The sequence below is a fragment of the Aphanomyces astaci genome, assembly GCF_000520075.1.
Source record: "Aphanomyces astaci strain APO3 unplaced genomic scaffold supercont1.42, whole genome shotgun sequence".
NCBI lineage: Eukaryota > Oomycota > Saprolegniomycetes > Saprolegniales > Verrucalvaceae > Aphanomyces > Aphanomyces astaci.
This window is the reverse complement of record NW_009798305.1, coordinates 282,957-301,759: the sequence shown is the minus strand read 5'-3', so window position 1 is coordinate 301,759 and position 18,803 is coordinate 282,957. Positions and strand designations below refer to the sequence as shown.

Genomic DNA, 18,803 nt, shown 5'->3' with positions numbered 1-18,803 from the left:
TAGGTAGTAAGTAGTACAACGAGTTTGTCGCCAGTTGTGAAGCCAACAAATCTCGTTTGAAACCACCATGGGGAGATTTCCCAAAAGTACTTTCCGAAACGTTTTAGGGAAAACTGACTGTCCGACGACCGTAAGCTATGGATGATTGACTTTTGGTTGTCCGTGAGGAAAAATCCCGAGCCTTTGCCTGGACAAAGTGGGCATCTACCCTAATTGAACCATAGCGGATAGATATGCAATAAGGTGGTTTTGCGTTTTGTCATGACATTTCACGAGTGGCTTCTCAAAACTCATGTCTGAGCTCATAACGTACCGGTCGTCTGGGTACGATGATGAGCCCCCCCGGTCCCCCCAGCCCAGCACGGACGACGACGACGATATGGTCATGTATCGGAGGGATTTGGATGAGTCGTTTGCAGTCCTGGAAGCCATCAGCATTGCAAAGCCACATCGCAACAACATCCCCAAGCATGACGGTGAAGTCGCGGCGTTGAAGCCGTCGATCGTTCACTGCTGGCCGTTGCTGTTTGGACGTACGTGTTGCTGTATTACGTGGATGGTTCTCACGATAGCTTTGAAGCAGTGCTGTACGTGGCGGGCGCGGGGTTCGGTGTGTCGAAACTCGTTAAAGCCGGGTGGATCGACCCCGAGTATGGGAATGCCACGTATGCTCAGTACCGAGAGGATTCAGTGCTCGGGGAAAGCTGTCGGGGCGTGGACCACGCCGTGCCTTGGCGCGAGCTCAAGCGAAAGCTCAAGCGATGTCGCCGTCATGAGTACTACGTACGACAGTTGTCGTCCTCGATTTGGTTGGTGACCACATCATCATCTTTGTCTTCTCAGGATCCGATGTACGACGATTGCCACGCATGTCCTGCCGCCGCACCCGACGACAAGATCTTTGCCGTGTTCTGGGAGACCCAAAACGACTGCACGCGGGTGCGCTTGTGATGCTTCTCTTGCGACGACGACACGGCCATTTTGAATATGTACATGCTTGTAGCTCGTGGAGGACTTGAGTACGCGATATGTGACGCACGTCATGTGGTCGTTTGCCGAGCCTCTCGAAGATGGCACGATCAACACCAAGCTACAGTTCTGGGACGACGACCACATCCGCGACTGCATTGGCCAGCTTCGCATGTTCGTCAACATCCTATCGTTCGTTCGTTCGTGTAATCTCATGGGTGTGGTGCCAGGCGGTGCATCAAGAGCATGATCGCCGTGGGCGGCGCATCCTTTCGTGAGCGCTTTCTCCCGTTGAAATCCCCCGACAACCTCGCGCGGTTCAAAGCGACTGCTGTCCAGCTCGTCCAACTGTACTGTACCACACACCCTACTAATGTATTTCCCAACATGTGGATCTTTGGACTAACATTTTGCATGTCAATTGGTATCACACTAATTGAAGTCTTTACACACTAATTTGACGTAGATCATGGTTTCCTGCAATCGGATTGGCTATATATATCTTCTGCCGATTCTTGTGTAGTCCATGTATTGTCCATTTGGCCTTTTGCGCTGCTTCTTTGCCAAATCTATTGTCGATCGATTCTTTGTACTGAATGTAACAAGGTGTCCTGTGGTGCTTGGTATCATACTAATTGAAATCATACACTAATTTGACCTTGATATTTCCTGTAACCTGATTGGCTAAATCTTTCTGCCGATTCTTCGGTACATTTACAGCTAATTGTGTCGATTCTCGCTTCTCGAGTTTCGAAGATATAATTGTCCTTTTAATTTGGACTTTTATGGTGATTCGCCAAATAATCTATCGATCGATTATTCTTTTTCCTGACATTTGTATGTAAAAATCGTAAAATGTTACACTAGTTTCATTCACACACGAATTCAATGTTGAAATGAAATGTCCAAGCGTGGATGATTTGATTGGGTACTTGATTCTTGTTCTGGGTTTTGATTGGTCGTATATCGATGATTGTCTTATTCGATGTGAGCCCCAAACACTCGAATCAACTTGACAATACTTATTAGGTACGACTTTGATGGGATTGACATCGACGACGAAACTGGCAACATGGTGGCCACGGGTGGCAACTGGCTCAAGAGCCACGGTCCGACGGTGGTCAGCTATTTAACTGCATTGCGTGAAGGTACGTAATAGTACACAAAAAATTAAAAATAAAGATAAAAATGGAGCAAGCACCCAAGGGCAAGTGGTGGAGTAGGGCTGGACGCGGTGCAACACCCCGACGAGCCGCGGTACTTGCTGTCATGGGACGAGTTCCCGTACGCGTGGGACCCGCCCCAGCCAGACAACGCCAACTACGTGGGATGCATCCGGTACACTGAAGGCGAAGATGGGTGGCATCGGTGCTACGAGCCGCGGATCTCTAACTTGGTGGATTTTGTGAATGTCATGTTTTACAACATCAACGGCGGCGACGTACGTATATATACACGTTTATATGATCAGCATCGTAGTTGAGTATGGTCCAGGGTGTGTACCGCGCAGTGATTGAGGACACGCTGCCCAACAAAGCCGCCGCGGTGATCCCCAAAAACAAGATTGTCGTGGGGGCGTGCTGTGGGATGGGGTGTGTGACGCTCCAACCCCCCGGTCAGGAAGTGTTTAACGCTGGCAACGGATCCGCCTACTATAAAGGTATACGAACGTGTCCTTATATTGTGAAATTTCGAGTGAAATTTCATTGTGTTGTGGTTTCTCGTTGGAATTTAAATTAAATTTGATTTGATTGGCTTCTTCAGACGAGCTCAAAATTATTAGCCAATCAAAACCCATTTCTCAATGAAAGTTAACAACCAATCAGATCGATTGTGGATCGGTCGGCGCGAGTCGTTTGCACCCCGCGTCCCCAAACATTTGTATATCTAATCGACAATACCTTTATTGCTAGTATTTTTTTCTCCTAACAACAGAAGTACACGAGGTTCATATGTCGTGATTCCATGTAGGCACGATGCTTTGGAGTTCGACGATTGACATTCTATATGAAAACTCGAGCTCGACGAATCGCATGGGACGCGCCGGCAACTACGGCGTCAAGATGCCGTTCCGTATGCCGCCGCCGTAGAATGTGTGCCCTACTCCTCGTAGTTACAAATATGCCGAGCCTAATTTAGTCATATTGTGATTTTACCCAATATTTTGGACTCGCCAAATCGATCGAATATTGATTCTTTGTCCTGACACTTTTGTAAAGATCGCCCCATATCACACGAATTTCAATAATACACACTAATTCAATATGTTGATTTGGTCGAAGAGATTTGATTGGGTAGTTGATTCATGTTTTGTGTTTTGATTGGTCGATCTGTGCCTGCGATTTGGTTCGTTCTTCTGCTCATTCAATTGAGCACCCAAACACTCGAATTTCAAATCGAATATCGACAATACTGTACTTGGTTGAAGTAGTTCATGTGATGAATATAAACATGAATATAAACCAAACGTCCTTATATTGTGAAATTTCGAGTGAAATTTCATTGGGTTGTGGTTTCTCGTTGGCATTTAAATCGATTTGATTGGCTACTTCAGAAGAGCTCAAAATTATTAGCCAATCAAAACCCATTTCTCAATGAAATTCAACCAATCAGATAGATTGTGGATCGGTTTGGCCGGCGTGATTCGATCACACTCCCTCCCCAAATTTGTATATCAAATCGATAATACAATATTCTTGAAATACTCATATGACAAAGCGTAACGTTATGGTATTCATTGTGCTTTGCATTGATGGGTAGTCCATCACCACCCGTCCATCCATAAAGTTTCCCACGCTATCATTGCATATCCACCGCAACCCATCCAGAGGTTTCGTTACTCGAAACACAAACTTGATTTCTCTACGCCTATTTTTTTTATAAATTAAGCTTGCTAAAAAAATACACATTCTACAATTGATATTTTCCCAATTTGAGCTTAAGTAAATTGCCATTTAAATTTTATTTTAAATAGTTTATTTAATTATTTAATATTATATTTTAAAACAATTATAAAAATTATCATATTCTGATTTATTAGAGCGCGTCTGGCAAAATATTGACAAAAATTGACATTTTGGCAGTTGAAGAAGAATTCGAAGAATTCCGAAAATGCCAAAATGTCCGAAACACCATTTCGGAGCCCATTTTTGCCAGACGGGGCATTTTCGAAAAACCTCTATAATCCAATTGACATATTTGGCGTTCATACTAAAACCAAGTGCGAAAGTGTACTGTCTAAAGCTATACCCCAGCGCAGAGAATTCGGTGTATCCACAAAGAATCAAGCATGTCAGCACTCGCACTCGAGGGGAAGAGAGCGTCTTGGAGTGCTGAGCGAGACGGTTTCTGGTCATGGCGCACAGGTACACAACGGAAAGCGGTCGGACTCCGGCTTCAAGAAGGAGGCATGGATCCAAGTTACATCAGACTTCAACGCGCGGTTTGGCACAACATACCTCACCGCGAAGATCAAGTCGCGTCTTGATTGTGTACGTACAAGAAACCTACCCACAACTGCACTATCTATGTGCCTAGCTCAAGAGGGACTACAAAGATGTGAAGTACCTTCGAGAGAATTCTGGTTTCGGCTGGAACCAAGTATTGGAACTACCTACGGCGCCAGATGAAGTGTGGGACGCTGTCATCAAGGTACTCAGTACTGCATGCATGATATTGACCTATGGATGGAACACTAGACAAACCCAAACTGCAGACGTTTTCGTTTCACACCGTTCCCTCAATTTCATTGCCTGGCAGCACTGTTGGAGGGTTCCTACGCCGACGGTCGGTTTTCGACAGCGCCCCCAGGAATGGAAGGACCCAGCACTGCTCCCGCGGATGACTCCAACAAAGCGATTGGGACACCACAACCAGCTCGAATTGTTCAGCGGTGTGCTGCACTTTCGGAAGACAACGACGAATCAGACGCCAGCTCGAATGAAGCCACTCCTCCTCCACCAAAAAAACAAAAGGTGAATCCTCACAAGCGCGACAAGCGATCTGCTGGTGCTGTGATTGGTGAGGCGATTTCCAAGCTTGTCGAAGTCGAGGCCTCCAAGGTTCAGCAGCAGAATGAGCCGCATCAACGTGTGACGCAAGCCATCGAGTGCTTGATGGAAAATTACTCTCATTTGGACGGAAGCGATGTTGCAACCTTTGCAACCTTGGCCGACGTGATGGGGCAAGGCTTGAATGCGACGATATTCTTGGCATTGCGTGGATCTACTCGTGATGCATGGGTTTCAAAGAACAGTAATTAATCCAATAATCAATGTGGATTGAGCTTTATTGTCGCGATTGTAACGTGTTGGTGTATTGATGCCACATGGCAGCAGCAATTGAGTCTCGCACTGCTCCAGCTTCGGCGGTGTGATCTTCGACAACTCGGGTGGGGGCGTTGTTGCGGCGACCACGACGACGATCCTTCCGACGCTGAATCTTCCGGTCACGTTTCTTTTTGGCTTCGTCAACCTTTTCGAGAAAATGCGGGTCGTTTTCGAGCTCCATGATCACGTTGTGCATAGCACACAAGGAGTACACCAGCTTGACTTGCGTGTCGAATGGATACTCTGGCGGGCTTTCCAAAATTCTGAACCGCTTTTTGAACACGCTAAATATGCGCTCAATGCAGTTTCGCTGCTGCGCATGCCGCAAGTTGTAGAACTCTTTGGCATTTTGAGGTCTTTAATTCCCGTTCGACCACTCTCGAAGATGATACCGCACACCACGGTACGGTGTCATCAAATTTGGCTTGAGACCATACCCAGCGTCTCCTAGAACTCAATGTCATTCACGGATATATATTGACTACCACGTACATTTTGCGATCAGGGATTGAGAACCCCTTTGCTGACAAAGCGTCTTGCAAAATCCGCGCGTCTGAAGCCGAGCCTTCCCAGCCAGCCAGTACGTACGAGAATTGTAGATCAAACGTGCAGACGGCCAGAACATTTTGGCTCATGAAGCCTTTGCGATTACGGAATGGTAGCCGAGCGTCGCGAGGAGGAGTTGCATGGATATGAGTTCCATCCAATGCACCAATGCAGTTCCCAAAGAAGGGAAACATCTTTGGATTGGAATGGATTTGGTATGGGATGTCGTGACTTGGTGGCACAACAACAGTTGCATAGAGTGACAGAAGTGCTTGAACAACCTATTCGATAGATTATTTGTCATTGCCATATAGAAGAAGTTCCTCATTGATGGATTGCGTAATGGTCCAGCCGCTTCGTTGAAAACGCTCTTGTGCATCGCGATTCGATGCTGAATGTCCAACGACGTACATGAATGTCGCCAGCTTTTCTCGGGCAGACACATAGCGACTGGACTTGAGCGAGTATTTGCTTTGGAGCATGTCCGGCAAGGACATGAAGGTACTCGGGAGCATTCGTAGTTGGTTTCTAAAGCGTCGAGGATTCCCGTTCATGAGCTCACTGATCCATTCCTCGCCTCTCAAGGCAGATGAGTGGCACTCTTCTTTCACGACAAAGTTCGCTGTCCACCAAGCAGCGCACCCGATAAGCATGGCCTTTATCATCCTTGCTGAGTTGCGCCCAAAATGAAATTGGCAGTTACAAAAAAGAGCCTTCCACCTCTTTTTTCAAAACTCCACTTTTTCGACGAGATCCCAAAATAATATCCAAATTTTCCCAGACACGACTAAACAAAATCATAAATTGACATTTTGCCCTAAAATGCCATTTTGGGGTCGAAAATGGAGAAATTCGGCTTAAAATGACATTTTTAGACGGTTACCAGACGCGCTCTTAAAAGATTCAGTCGATGCGACTCTAATTCGTCCACAATCTCGTTCGTGGAGCATCCAAAGCACCCGACATCGATTGACGGACTCGTTGAGCAAAGTCTCCCTATTCGAGCGAAACCAGCCAAGACAATACATACACATTCAAGGTATATTTAATAGCGGCGGCAATAGTCTCTCTTTGTAGCATATCCTTCGGATCACATTTTAAAGCATATCCTTCGGATCACATGGACGTTGTACTCACTTGAGCATACTAGTACGTAGTTGCCCCCTCCATATCGTATGCGACCCGGTTGACCCAGATAGATCAACATATTAAAATAGAATTATCTGCTTTTTGATTATTATTTTTTTAGACTAGCTTTTATAAATATATCCTGGTGAGTGCGCAACCATGCCAGGATGATGTCCACGTGGCTATTTCCAGCTGCCAAGTCCATGCCATCGGTCGTACAACGTTATGTTGGACATGGTAGAACTAGCGCTGTCCATCGCGTCGATCGCCGCCGCGGTATCAATCCAGTGACACTGCAGTGCTCCACGACACGCCCACATCATTATCATCCGCTGCGATTCACTGCATTAGTGTCGGTAAAACTGTCAGTTTGATTATTCTGAGACTACGGTTACTTCCAAATGGCCATTATTACTCGCTGCTAAATCCATGATGGCGGCGGTCGACGACGTGGACAGTTGGTGGGTGTGCAAATATTTCACCACTTCCAAATGTCCTTTCGCGCTGCCCACCGCAAGTCGTACTCGGGGGTTTGTGTAAGAATTTCACAGTTTTTACTTTCGTGCTTTCGGCAGAGACTACTCCAACACGGATTCGAATGCTTGATATAAAGTGATCCAAACCATGATCTCTGCGACACTAAACGGGCGTCGAGCTTGGCGTTCCTTCGTCAAGGCTTTTTGAATTGTGATGACAATCATATGAACCCCATGGACTAAGACTAGAGGTTACTCAGTCGGGGCATGTGATTGGCTAATAATACCACTTCGCCTAAGTAGTCGAAAAAACTAATAATCATTCCAGCCAATCCGTGACAAAAGGTGAATTTTGTTAAAATCGAGTTATAATATTTCCTACACTCTGATTGATTGGTTCCATAGCTAAATACTACTACTACCTCGAGGTAACCGAAATACTATATCGATGGTCTGGTGGAATATACTACAAGCTAAGCTAAGCGAAATATAGTGAAAAACAGCTAAACTTAACCGCAAAAAGGTTCCATTTGGTTCCATGCTCTAGCAACCTACCAATCAATACCCAAGTCTTTCCCTTATCCCAATCTCAACGTTACATTACAAATTCCTACTACTCTGGGGCTTTTATCTACGAAAACATGTCGTCATCGTTCAAGCGATTTGGAAACCCAGGCATGGGCAGGTGGTCATTGTCCGGCCTACATCACACACCTCGATTAAAAACAACCAAAAACTAACATTCCCTCGATACAAGCACTTACCCGCCAAACAACGGCGGGCCGCGGGGCTGGCGCCCCGGCTGCGGACGAAACAAATGCGATGGCCCCACGGGTCCGTACGGGTCGAAGCGGGCCCCGGGTACCGGACCATACGTCCCCACTTGCCCCCCAAACAGCGGGTGCCCCGGACCCACTTCCATGCCTGGGTCGCGGCGGCCCAAGATCGGATTTGGGGGGCCCAAAAACTCTGGAAACGCATCGCCGCCCCCAACCTGCCACAAATAGTATATCATGCATCCCCTGAAACTCGATATGCAAAACGTAGTCGACATATACAGTCTAGCCATATATATTAGTAGAGCCATAGTAATGGGAAAGGAATCGTTCAGATATATATACATATTGATATGAGCATACCTTTACTATATAGATATAGTTATGGGAATGGAGCTGTGTATACATTTATAGATAGATCGTAATGGGAAAGCAATGCTCATCTATATATGTTTATATATATTTCATCAGAATCAACATGTCGCCGATTATATCTACCAAACGACAGCAATACACGCGACTGCGATATACCATCGACCATCACATTGGACAAACCACAAAGGCAACCCATTCACAAAACGTGAACACTTAAATTCACAAAATAAGACGAGAACGTAGTCTCCAAATGTTAATATTGCGTACATTCGGGTAGAGTGGGGGCGCTGGTACGGGGCGGCGGTCCGGAAGTCGCAGCGAGTCCGAATCGGCCTCGTTATAGTCGCCAGAGGTGGGCACCACAGCTGGAGGCTCCTACTCGTTACAAGAACATGTATTAGCCCACCCTTTGTCCAAATATATTGCCAAAAAACGATATTTGGTTATAAGGAATGATATAACACCTTCGGACGAAAGGCTTGGCTAAATCCAGTCCACTGACGGCGCAATGCCGCCGATTGCTGCACCGCATCGCCCGCTAGAGTCGACGCCGAGTCTCGAATATACATCGGCACGCTACAAAATGGCTCTTAAGTCCAGTCCATCGAGTGTATATAACACAGAACGTGCTATATCACTATTGTTACATAACGTGGAAACAGTGGTAAAACGTATAACGTGGTATATAACAGGGCTGCAATATATACCATGCAAATACAATAACATCAAATCCACCTTGTTCGAAAACACAAGCTAAAATCCAACCGAATGTTGAATACATATATATATATATACATGCATAGTGTACTACTTGGAGTACGAGTTCTAGCTCGTACCTGAGTTCGAGGGAATACACTGCTTGGTCGTTTGAAGTCACGTGGACGGCTAGCGTGCGGCGACCGACAAAGAGCGCCTAAATATACAGGTGAAATGAGTGGCTACGACTAGCTTAACAGGTTAGGGACCTTGAGCGTGTAGGTTGTGGCAGGGGCATACGGATGGGTGTACTGGAACACAAACATGCCTTGGTCAGAATGCATGTCCCAATGTGGCGGCAGGAACAGCGACGTGTCCTTGTGAGTGTTGTCGGTATGGACAAAGCCTGTGTACATCGTGGGTCAAGAGGGAGCTATGGGCGAAGGTAGGTTGTTGTGGACGCACCAGCCTCTTGCATCATAAAGTGAACGACAGCCACTAACGCATCTTGGGGTTGCTTGACCAACACGGCTTGGGTTTTCATGCGGGAGATCAACGGGTCGTCCCCGTTGTTGTTCGATGCGCCAGGCGTCGTAGGTTGCAGTTGCGCCTCCAACGCCGCCAATGCCGCTAGCATGTGCGTCTAGGCAGATGTAATGTGAGCATGAGGTAGAGATCAAGAGAGAGAGAGGAGGTACCTTGACGAGGCCATCAGGCAGCGCGTCAATCTGCGCTTGAAGCTGGTCCCGCTCACTACGAGCGCGAACGAGGTTGGCACCCTGATCTTCCATCACACAACTGTCAAAAAATGTGCCCCTTCCCTTCAACTGGTCCAACGGGATTGGTTAAAATACAACCAATCATATTGCATATCCAGGGTTGATGTCGAACCTCTATAATTTAATATAGATATTGTTAATTCGCTTTAAACTTCCAAAATTCGCCTGGTTTGTCCATCCAATAATATTGAACCACGCCGGAGTTCTGATTGGTTGAATATACATCTCCTTTCTGCAGAGCCAATCAAATCCACTCTAAAATGGATTAGCCAATAGCGTCGATTCGTGATTATTCGATTCGGCGACGAGATTCGATTCGACGGGGTCTGGAAATTTGTATCAAATCGACAATAAACGAAATTCTATTCCTTATTTATGAAACCCTTCAAAGTGTTCATTGCCAGAAACAACTCGTGCCCTTTGACCAAATACTTGAGTACTGTATTTGCCTTGTGTGCAGAATATTTTTTTCTACGTAGTATTAAACTGGGACTTCCCGGTATATAAAACTGGTGATGTACATGTCTTAATCCTCGTTCAAATAAAATTTACCCGTCACACTAATTTAGGCATCGCACTAATTCGATGCTGTTGACCGTTTCCTGCAATCTGATTGGCTATTGACGATTTGTCTTGTGTACATTTGATTTGGGTGTGTGTCGATCGATTCATTCTCCAAGTCACTCCAGTGTGGAATATAAAACACAACCACAACAATAACACCGGTTTGATGCCAAAATAATACATACTCTAGTCGTTGTTTTTGTGAAATCGATTCGAAACTGGAGCCCTCAGCAGAATAATCAAATGTCCTAGGAGAATGGATTAAAGAACCGTCTACGCCAATCAAAATCACGTCCTGTGGAGTTTCTGCCAATCCAAACGTTTGACCCCTCCGCATTGGGCATACGTGGCCGACCATTGATGTGCCGACTTTATTCATCCAATCAAACCCTAAATAGATTCTCATTGGACAAAATGCAACGTCTTGAGAAATGATACCTGTATAAATTCATGATATGAACCCTGGCATTTGTGTTTAAAAGTACTTCTATACATGATACCTGTTCGAATTATAAACCTTTATAAAATGGTAATTGTATGTTGTTGAAATCGGTTGAACCTTTCGTTGTCAATACATAACTCAAGTATAAAAATCGGCACATCAATGGTCGCCCTGTGTGAAGTACTCAACTTCAAAATTTAATTGTGCAACCTTGGCCTCTCAACCAACTAACTACTAGTAGCTACTAGTACTAACTAGTCGGTACATGTGCCGTGGCTTGGGCTTGCATCAGCTCGTCCACCTGCGCCCGTAACGCCGCGAGCTGTTCGTTTTTCGCCAGTACGATCAAATTCAGCTCCTTCACCTTGCGTTCAAATTGATCTTGCTGGATTTTCTTGCTGGAGAAGTCAAACATGGCGCTCTGGACGTCCGACGTCCGTCGCTGGAAGCTCATCTTGTACTTGACTCGCTTTTGGACGGTTGGGGGGGCATCCGTCGACGCTGGCAGCACCTTCAACGTCTCTGTGCTGGCCAATTCTTCCCTACAATTCAACCATTCCATTCAGAACATTTTTTTTCTTTTTTCGACGATTTTTGGGTATTTTTCGACGATTTCCGACAAAATTTGCCGATTTTCGATGATTTTTTCATCATAATTCACACAAGATATGTCCTGGAACAAAGAGCATTCGAATGCACTTGAAGTACTAGACTAAGTACTTGATAGGGACATAACAACGTACGATTCCGCTGGTTTCTGGTTGGAACTGAAGCTTTCGACAAGAAAACCCACGAAAATTGGTAGCAATATGTTGCTGATTGTGATCCGATATGTAAAGAAAAACATGAGCGTGTGGGGGCTTTGGGTTACGACGAAGAGGGCGTCCATGATGCTGTTCCACCCTGCCAACGTGGCTTCTTCAAATAACGTCACGAGGCAGCTAATACAAATATCCACCGTGTTTACAGTATATATATTAATATATATTTGAAATAAACGTACTTTTCAAACGTATCGAGCTGAAACTCTTCCTTGTGGATGTACCACGCCGACGCATTTGCTTTCAACGAGTCGGGAAACGTCGCCAGCACTTGGCCATAATTCGCTTGCGCCTACTCGATTGCATTATACAAATATATTATGAAAAAATATATATCATTCCTCGAAAGATACCACCCATTCAGATTATGATAAACTATATATATATATATATGTATTGTTATGTTAGTCCATGGGTATGATATTTGTGCGTACCAAGATGGCAAACACGTAGACCACGCTGAGAATCACCAAAAACAGTTGCCCAATCAATGGGATGATGCGGTTCTACAATAATAATAAAAAGTTAGCCTTGATACATATATATATATATATATATATATATAGGTACCATGGTCCACAAGATACTGTGAAACGGAGGAAACAAGTTGAGCAATTTCAACACCCGAAGGGACCGCACAGCCAGCGCCAAGTCGTAAAATACCACGGGGAACGCTGGCACAAGGCTAGTCATGGCATAAAAGAGCCAGCCCACGACCGCCACGACAATATCAAACTGGCAGAACGGCCGGTTGAAGAATTCTACAAAAAATATTATTCAATCTATACATATATACATATATATTGAACGCTGGAACCACGAGTTCTATATATATATATATATTGCAGACTAGAGCACGTACCGGTGGACCCAAACGCAAACAACTTGAGCAAGATTTCAACGGTAAAAAGCGAGAGAAGCCCGACCCCCACGAGGCGCCACGTATGATTGAGCGAGTTTGTAAGTGCGTAATTATTCACTTGGGTCGCTTGCACCACGGACAAGCAGATCAAAAAGCCCACAAATACCTCCATGTAGATCACAGGGTACCCCCATACTGTGGTTTGGGCGAGAAGGAAGTTGCGCGTTCGGGTTTGCCACTTTTTCATGTCTACGATAATATGTATATATGGGTCTTTAAACATAAAATAGAGGAACAAGTAACGTTGGAATTTATTTGGTGGTGGTGGCTGAAACGAATAAAAATAATCATATTGATGGTCAAGGAAATGGCAGCTTTTGAGCAGATTTCGCAGTTTCATGCATGTGCGTCAATAATATATAAGAATATAGAGTTCATTTGTAGAATCAACAGACGTTGTTAAAACACTTGTGTCCATGGTATGTATATATATATATGTTAATTAACCGAAATCAAGTATAGAAGAATTCAAACCGACATATGGTCATACCACATGATAAATAAATGAACGGTATACAGCGAAATAAAAAATTCAAAAGGAATATGAAAAATACACACGACATTACGAAATATCATAAGAAAATGAAATATTCAGAGAATGTAAAAAATCAAAGAAAACTGATAACGTTGTAAGGAACATGTAACACTCAAATGTGATTGCAAAGACTACATGTCTTCAAATCTATATACAAACCCACATAACCATATATAAAAGTGCATGCATATCTTCGTTCACATCTGTGGATATAACCAACACAAAATCATAACTCGATAGACACATTGTCTTTCTTTGCAAGCCGCACAACCTCAACACTACATATATATAAATATATACACAAACAAATATAAAAGTACAATCATACCTTGAATAAACTACATATATATAAATATATACAACAAAAACAAATATACCTTGAATAAACAACGACGGGCGGCGGTGCCGACGACTCACGGAGGCATTTACAAGCACAGAACTCAACTGAATGAACGCGGTGAAGTCCACAGCATTCGTCTGTTGCACGTCGCTCGAATAAAACACGACTTCCGCCTCTTCGGAAGTCCATTTTGGCTTCAAAAACCTAGCAACCATTTTATATATATATATATATATATATTGAAGATATAGGACTTTTTGAGTTTTAAGTAAATAAATATATTTAAAACCAAAAAATTCCAATTTCATCAAAAACACACACGTACCATTTTAAACATATATATATATATTGATGAAATTGGACTTATTGAGTTTTAATTATATATATATAAAACCAAAAAAAATCTAATTTCATCCAGTACAGTACACACGTACCGACACACGTTTAGCCACGCGTCGAGCGTAATCGTACGAGGGGTGTCTTCATCCAATGGGTCGTCCGACAGCAGCTCAAATGCCTTGCTCAGTGCAATTTTACGCTTTTGGAGGCGTTTATAAAGCATTTTTTCCGTGTTTCGCTTGTATCGACGATATGACACGGCGATCGTAAGTTTGACAAGAAAAAAGTTGGTAAACAGCACAAACACGACAAAGTACAACGCGCTCCACTGGGATTGAACGTAGTACGGCAGCATCACCTATAAAACATATATATTCATTCATGTTGGACAACGACGAAATGATCGAAACACTATAAAAATCAGCACGTACCGCCATCATAACCGGCAAACACGACTGGATCAAGAGCATATTGTACAGCGAGTCACCCAATGTGGCAAAGTACGGCACGTTCAGAATCACGCTCGAGTCGGCGAACAGGAGAAAGCCCATGAGCCCAAAGAACAGAACCACACACAACGTCAGCGCCAGCACCACCGCCACATCCTTGAGCGCGCGCAGAAAGCTGGCAAACACCACGCGAATATTGCGGCGACGAGCGATGACCATGAACGGCCGAAAGATGCGAGTGTATCGGGGCTGGACAATCGACACTCCCGCCGCACACAACCCCATCTCGGCAAACGTCACGACGAGCAGCACAAACCTACACAAAAGTGAATATACAACATTAGCCACATCGTCATATTTGTGTTTTTCACGCATTTACTGGGTTCAAACGACGAGCAAAAATATAGATAAAGTTATAAACACGAAAAATAATTCAAAACACACGAGCAAATCTAAATATAAACACTGCGAGACAAAAGAAACAAGGGTTGGGACAGAGTACGTGATAAATTCCCTATTTATATATATATATGGGAACACGTCGAAGAATATCGAATGAACGAGGTATTGATAGATTGTCCTATAGCCAATCAAATTGCACGATGGAGACATGGTTACCAACGATTCAGTTTGCCAAAAAATATATCTTTAAAATTGTATATGATACATTGAATATGTTTCAAAGCAGACACAAATCGAGTCTGTCCATATTTCAGCGCAAAGGCCAATCCAATTAGAATCGTTTGGACGTGGGCTTCATTACTATTAAAATGAGCTGAAAACCAAATCGACTGACAATATCCATCGACCAATCAAAACACTCTAAACGATTCAATTCGCCAATCACATGCAAACTACATTACAATAAACTCGTCCAAATACCAACGGTATCCCAAGGCTATTTGATTATTAAAATATATATATATATATATATAATCATGTTTTGTACCGCAAGGTCGCCCACGGTTCGCGTTGTCGAAACTGCGCCTTGGTCTTGTCAGAGCTCATGGCGTAGCGGTAGTATACGTCCATGGAAAACCCCAGCAAACAGAGCAGTTCCACCTAAAAAACATGAAAAAAGATTGAATTATTCCCTCTTTCGTCGAAAAAATCGGGAAAAACTCATGTCAAACGCAGGATAAAAAGCGATTTTCGCGTAAAAAATGATAAATTTTGAAATTTCGCGAAAAGAATTCACAAAAATAGACATAAGACGCACCAGCGACCACACGTCCAGCGGCCGAGCCTGCCCGTCTTCAACAAAGGCCAGTGCACAACACCCGATGCCCACGACGTTGAAGAGGTACCGGTACCAGGTCGAATGGAACCACCGCACCATGCGCAGGGCTTGGGCGTCGATGCGATACCCGATCTTGCGGCCGTGGATGCCGTCCTCGATGAAGGCGGCGGCGACCATGAACTTGTTCACGTCGACACTTGCTGTTTTCGTGTCGTGGCTCAAGGGAGAATACATGATGTTCGACAGCGACAGGCTCCGCGACATGTCGTGCTGCGTGCGCGGGAACTCCTTGTCGTCAAAGAACTTGAGCGCCTCAATGTCGACGTCGATGTCGTCGGCCATCTGCTGCGCCGTGTTGTTGGACGCGTCAATGTCCATGAGATGCTTCCACTTGTCCTGGTTCTCCTTGAGCGACTTGGACACTTCGATCTGGACGTGCGGCGGGAGAAGCGGCGTCGCCTCCGACACCGTGTTGGGCGACAAGGCCGAGTCGTCCTCCTCTGGAATGCCACGCGGTCCACGACCGTGATGGCCACTGCTGCTCCGGCTACCGTCCATCATCTCCTGTCCGTCCGAGGTGCGATGCGTTGAAAGCGTGGAACTGCTGAGTTGACACCTTTTTTTTGTGGTTCGTACTGTGTGGGTGGTATTATTTAGATAAGTTTTAATCCCGATACAATGATCGAATCAAGTGAAATAAATTAAATACGCCATGGCCATGAAAGATATACTGGCGTGACCTTCACACTCGGCATGGTTTTTACCCACGTATTAAGTTATACAGGTACTATGAGTATCGATCATAATATGATGTTTCCCAGGTTTCACGTGTCCGTTTTATGAATAATAATACTGTAGCGTTACTACCTAATATTAATAAAATGGCATACTATTATTAATAATACTGACAGTACTATTTCAACATGGAAACTACTAACGTTACTGTAGTACTGTGTGCTTGTACGAACCAAATAAGCTTACTGTCGTTAGTTACCATGATGAAGTATTGATATTGATATTGATATTACGCTGTAAAGTTAAAATCACTCAGCGGGCACTTAATGGCTTCGGCCGCGTACTAGCTGCATTGGCAGCTAGCAGACTTAACTACTTGCAAACCTAGTTGTGGCTGTTCCAGGGGATAAGGATGCTTAGGCCGCTGGAGGAGGTATCCCTGGGTCCGGAGGCAGGCGTGGTGGCCGAAGTGGAGGGTCGGCGTAGCCTACGCGAGGGGAGAGGGCGGAGGGTAGTGAGGAGATCCTTCGTGAGTGCCATTGGAGCGTCTTGGCTGCAAGGTGAGCCCTGCGGGCACGGATGCATCGATCATGGCCCATAGGGGCGGCATCATGGTAGCGGCGTTTGAACCGGATGTTGTTGTTTACCTCGGTGAGGAGGGGTAGTTCCCCTGCGGTGCGTATGTGGTCCACATTAGTAGTGCATGTAGATTGCCAGTGGAGGCGAAGGGCGGCAGTTACCATGATGAAGTAGGTAGAAACCAGGGTTGGATGTATGTAGTAATTAGCTTTCGTAACATGTAAATGCTCTATAAAGTGGTAGGCAGGATTGATTGGGGGGGTATCACAATATACTACTGGGGGAACTGCCGACAGCTTGACTTTGGGGCTCCACGTTCCAACACCACGCGCCATTGCGTTGACCCTTATCGGGGGAAACAACTACTCCAGGGCTCGGTAAAAGACACGGCAGTCGTCAAGAAAGTCAAGGAACCATTTCTTGACAACTACCCCGTTCGGCACTGGTCTGTCCATTCGGACTCGTCATTAGGGCCTTCCCATCTTGAATGCTGGACTGGGACGCAGCCACGGCCGTGATAGCTGCGATACACGGCGGAAGGCACAAGACGCTGGAATTCTTCTGGATAATATCCACCAAGGGCGCGGTGGTTGAAAGACCAGCAGCAGTCGCGCTGGCCGGGGGCAAGGGGGCACCGACAGCTGCTTGGACAGCATCCAACTGGTGCAGTTTGTGTCGGCGGTCGCAACGGTCGTAGCAATGGCCAAGAGGCTGACAATGAGTGTGAAGCGAGAGTGCATTGCGTGGGTTTGAGCTAGTTTTTGGAAATGAGGCAATGTAGTTGGATATATCACACGACAACGGGCGTTTCGATAATATGGTTTTACTTCACTGAATGCGGTTGCGATTCGATTTGGGAGACTGCATTAAAAGAACTTCGACAAGACTCAACCCAGTCGAAATGCACTGAGCATCTCCACTGGACTAATGACCACCACTGCAATAGGGTAATAACGCACATTTCCCGTGTTAAGAGTATAGGAATAATTAGATTCGTTTAAAGCACTGTCTTCTAGTGTGGTGACGAAAGGTGACGGTTTCTACCGCTCAGCAATATATTCACGAGGTTGCATATGCTGCAGTCGCATGGACTCGCCTTCGCCCCAAGAGTTGCAGAACCTTGTAGGACGAAGCCGGCGTAGTCGGACTGCGCACCAGAGCATTATTACGAGGTGGCGCCCCTTTTTGTTATTTCCGAACCAAGTTGCTAACCTCCACAATCACTGACAGGGCACGGGTTGGGTGTTAAGCTCCAACGCCGCCGACACATGGAGGATGGAGGATTCGTCTTGATGAACCGGCTCTTGTCGGTTTAGCCCGAACCGTCCGACGTATATGTATTAGTCCTTATCCAAGCACACGCAGTACAAAGTTGCTGGCGGAACCCCCCCTCCGCAGCCCTGGCTACCTTCGCTATTGGAGCAGGTAGCCACTTGCTTCTCCGACAAGTGCACAACGTCCGCCGTCGATAAGGGGAGCACGCCGGCATGCCGAACATGTAGGGTGCTCGAACCATGGGCGTTTCATGTCCAGTTGAACTGCAGGGATGGAGCGGACGACGTTATGGCGTTCCGACAGGTTCACCACGTGCTTCTAGGACTCGGCTTTGGTCATGAATGCGAAGAAAGTGGTTGTGTGCAGAACATGGCTCGGGGTTGTTGCGACGATCGCGACGCTTTAGAATCGCTTGAGCGAGGCTGTCTGTGCTGTTAACCCCTTCCCCGACGGGGGGCAATATCAACCTTGGACCGTAGCCGTCGGCCA

General features: G+C 45.5%; 6 protein-coding genes across 9 annotated transcripts; 1 reads left to right on the top strand and 5 right to left on the bottom strand.

The window, feature by feature from the left end:
- The first annotated feature begins 272 nt into the window (after positions 1 to 272).
- On the top strand, positions 273 to 3,131 carry H257_12704 (hypothetical protein). The gene is made up of 9 exons (XM_009840002.1): positions 273 to 533; positions 584 to 783; positions 844 to 939; positions 1,004 to 1,143; positions 1,200 to 1,319; positions 1,999 to 2,117; positions 2,193 to 2,410; positions 2,464 to 2,629; positions 2,941 to 3,131. Exons 1-9 carry the CDS (start codon positions 293 to 295, stop codon positions 3,057 to 3,059), a joined length of 1,419 nt encoding a protein of 472 aa, XP_009838304.1. The 5' UTR covers positions 273 to 292; the 3' UTR covers positions 3,060 to 3,131.
- Positions 3,132 to 4,695: 1,564 nt separating this feature from the next.
- On the bottom strand, positions 4,696 to 5,184 carry H257_12703 (hypothetical protein; the record flags this gene model as incomplete). Its single annotated transcript, XM_009840001.1, has 1 exon — positions 4,696 to 5,184. One exon carries the CDS (start codon positions 5,182 to 5,184, stop codon positions 4,696 to 4,698), a length of 489 nt encoding a protein of 162 aa, XP_009838303.1.
- Positions 5,185 to 5,256: 72 nt separating this feature from the next.
- H257_12702 (hypothetical protein) lies at positions 5,257 to 6,037 on the bottom strand (the record flags this gene model as incomplete). The annotated part of the gene is made up of 2 exons (XM_009840000.1): positions 5,257 to 5,610; positions 5,783 to 6,037. The coding sequence occupies 2 exons, from the start codon at positions 6,035 to 6,037 to the stop codon at positions 5,257 to 5,259; spliced, it is 609 nt and encodes a 202-aa protein (XP_009838302.1).
- A 1,982-nt stretch (positions 6,038 to 8,019) lies between these two features.
- H257_12701 (hypothetical protein) lies at positions 8,020 to 10,090 on the bottom strand. Its single transcript, XM_009839999.1, has 8 exons — positions 9,993 to 10,090; positions 9,760 to 9,937; positions 9,564 to 9,700; positions 9,435 to 9,511; positions 9,063 to 9,174; positions 8,866 to 8,973; positions 8,212 to 8,441; positions 8,020 to 8,148 (listed from the first exon to the last, which is right to left on the bottom strand). The coding sequence occupies exons 1-8, from the start codon at positions 10,083 to 10,085 to the stop codon at positions 8,079 to 8,081; spliced, it is 1,005 nt and encodes a 334-aa protein (XP_009838301.1). The 5' UTR covers positions 10,086 to 10,090; the 3' UTR covers positions 8,020 to 8,078.
- A 1,104-nt stretch (positions 10,091 to 11,194) lies between these two features.
- On the bottom strand, positions 11,195 to 16,339 carry H257_12700 (hypothetical protein). Of its 4 annotated transcripts, XM_009839998.1 has the most exons (11): positions 15,705 to 16,339; positions 15,435 to 15,547; positions 14,468 to 14,801; positions 14,132 to 14,394; positions 13,735 to 13,901; positions 12,763 to 13,011; positions 12,471 to 12,661; positions 12,335 to 12,406; positions 12,083 to 12,192; positions 11,823 to 12,020; positions 11,195 to 11,621 (listed from the first exon to the last, which is right to left on the bottom strand). In XM_009839998.1, the coding sequence occupies exons 1-11, from the start codon at positions 16,284 to 16,286 to the stop codon at positions 11,330 to 11,332; spliced, it is 2,571 nt and encodes an 856-aa protein (XP_009838300.1). In that variant the 5' UTR covers positions 16,287 to 16,339; the 3' UTR covers positions 11,195 to 11,329. The 4 variants fall into 4 exon arrangements, with proteins under 4 accessions (XP_009838300.1, XP_009838297.1, XP_009838299.1 ...); XM_009839995.1 differs by having other exon boundaries at positions 11,823 to 12,192; XM_009839997.1 differs by having other exon boundaries at positions 11,195 to 12,020.
- Positions 16,340 to 16,876: 537 nt separating this feature from the next.
- Positions 16,877 to 17,779, bottom strand: H257_12699 (hypothetical protein; the record flags this gene model as incomplete). Its single annotated transcript, XM_009839994.1, has 3 exons — positions 16,877 to 17,130; positions 17,471 to 17,600; positions 17,639 to 17,779. The coding sequence occupies 3 exons, from the start codon at positions 17,777 to 17,779 to the stop codon at positions 16,877 to 16,879; spliced, it is 525 nt and encodes a 174-aa protein (XP_009838296.1).
- Positions 17,780 to 18,803: the final 1,024 nt, after the last annotated feature.

Excerpts from the sequence above, each read along its gene's own strand:
- H257_12701 (XM_009839999.1), bottom strand. The coding sequence starts at position 10,085 with ATGGAAGATCAGGGTGCCAACCTCGTTCGCGCTCGTAGTGAGCGGGAC. Across the intron at positions 9,512-9,563 it reads CCACAACCTACACGCTCAAG|GCGCTCTTTGTCGGTCGCCG; the intron begins GTCCCTAACCTG and ends CTGTATATTTAG. Across the intron at positions 8,442-8,865 it reads CGCCCCCACTCTACCCGAAT|GTTGGGGGCGGCGATGCGTT; the intron begins GTACGCAATATT and ends TATTTGTGGCAG.
- H257_12700 (XM_009839998.1), bottom strand. The coding sequence starts at position 16,286 with ATGATGGACGGTAGCCGGAGCAGCAGTGGCCATCACGGTCGTGGACCG. Across the intron at positions 12,662-12,762 it reads GTTTGCGTTTGGGTCCACCG|AATTCTTCAACCGGCCGTTC; the intron begins GTACGTGCTCTA and ends TATTTTTTGTAG. Across the intron at positions 12,193-12,334 it reads TCTACGTGTTTGCCATCTTG|GCGCAAGCGAATTATGGCCA; the intron begins GTACGCACAAAT and ends GCAATCGAGTAG.
- H257_12704 (XM_009840002.1), top strand. The coding sequence starts at position 293 with ATGTCTGAGCTCATAACGTACCGGTCGTCTGGGTACGATGATGAGCCC. Across the intron at positions 2,118-2,192 it reads TTTAACTGCATTGCGTGAAG|GGCTGGACGCGGTGCAACAC; the intron begins GTACGTAATAGT and ends GTGGTGGAGTAG. Across the intron at positions 2,630-2,940 it reads CGGATCCGCCTACTATAAAG|GCACGATGCTTTGGAGTTCG; the intron begins GTATACGAACGT and ends GATTCCATGTAG.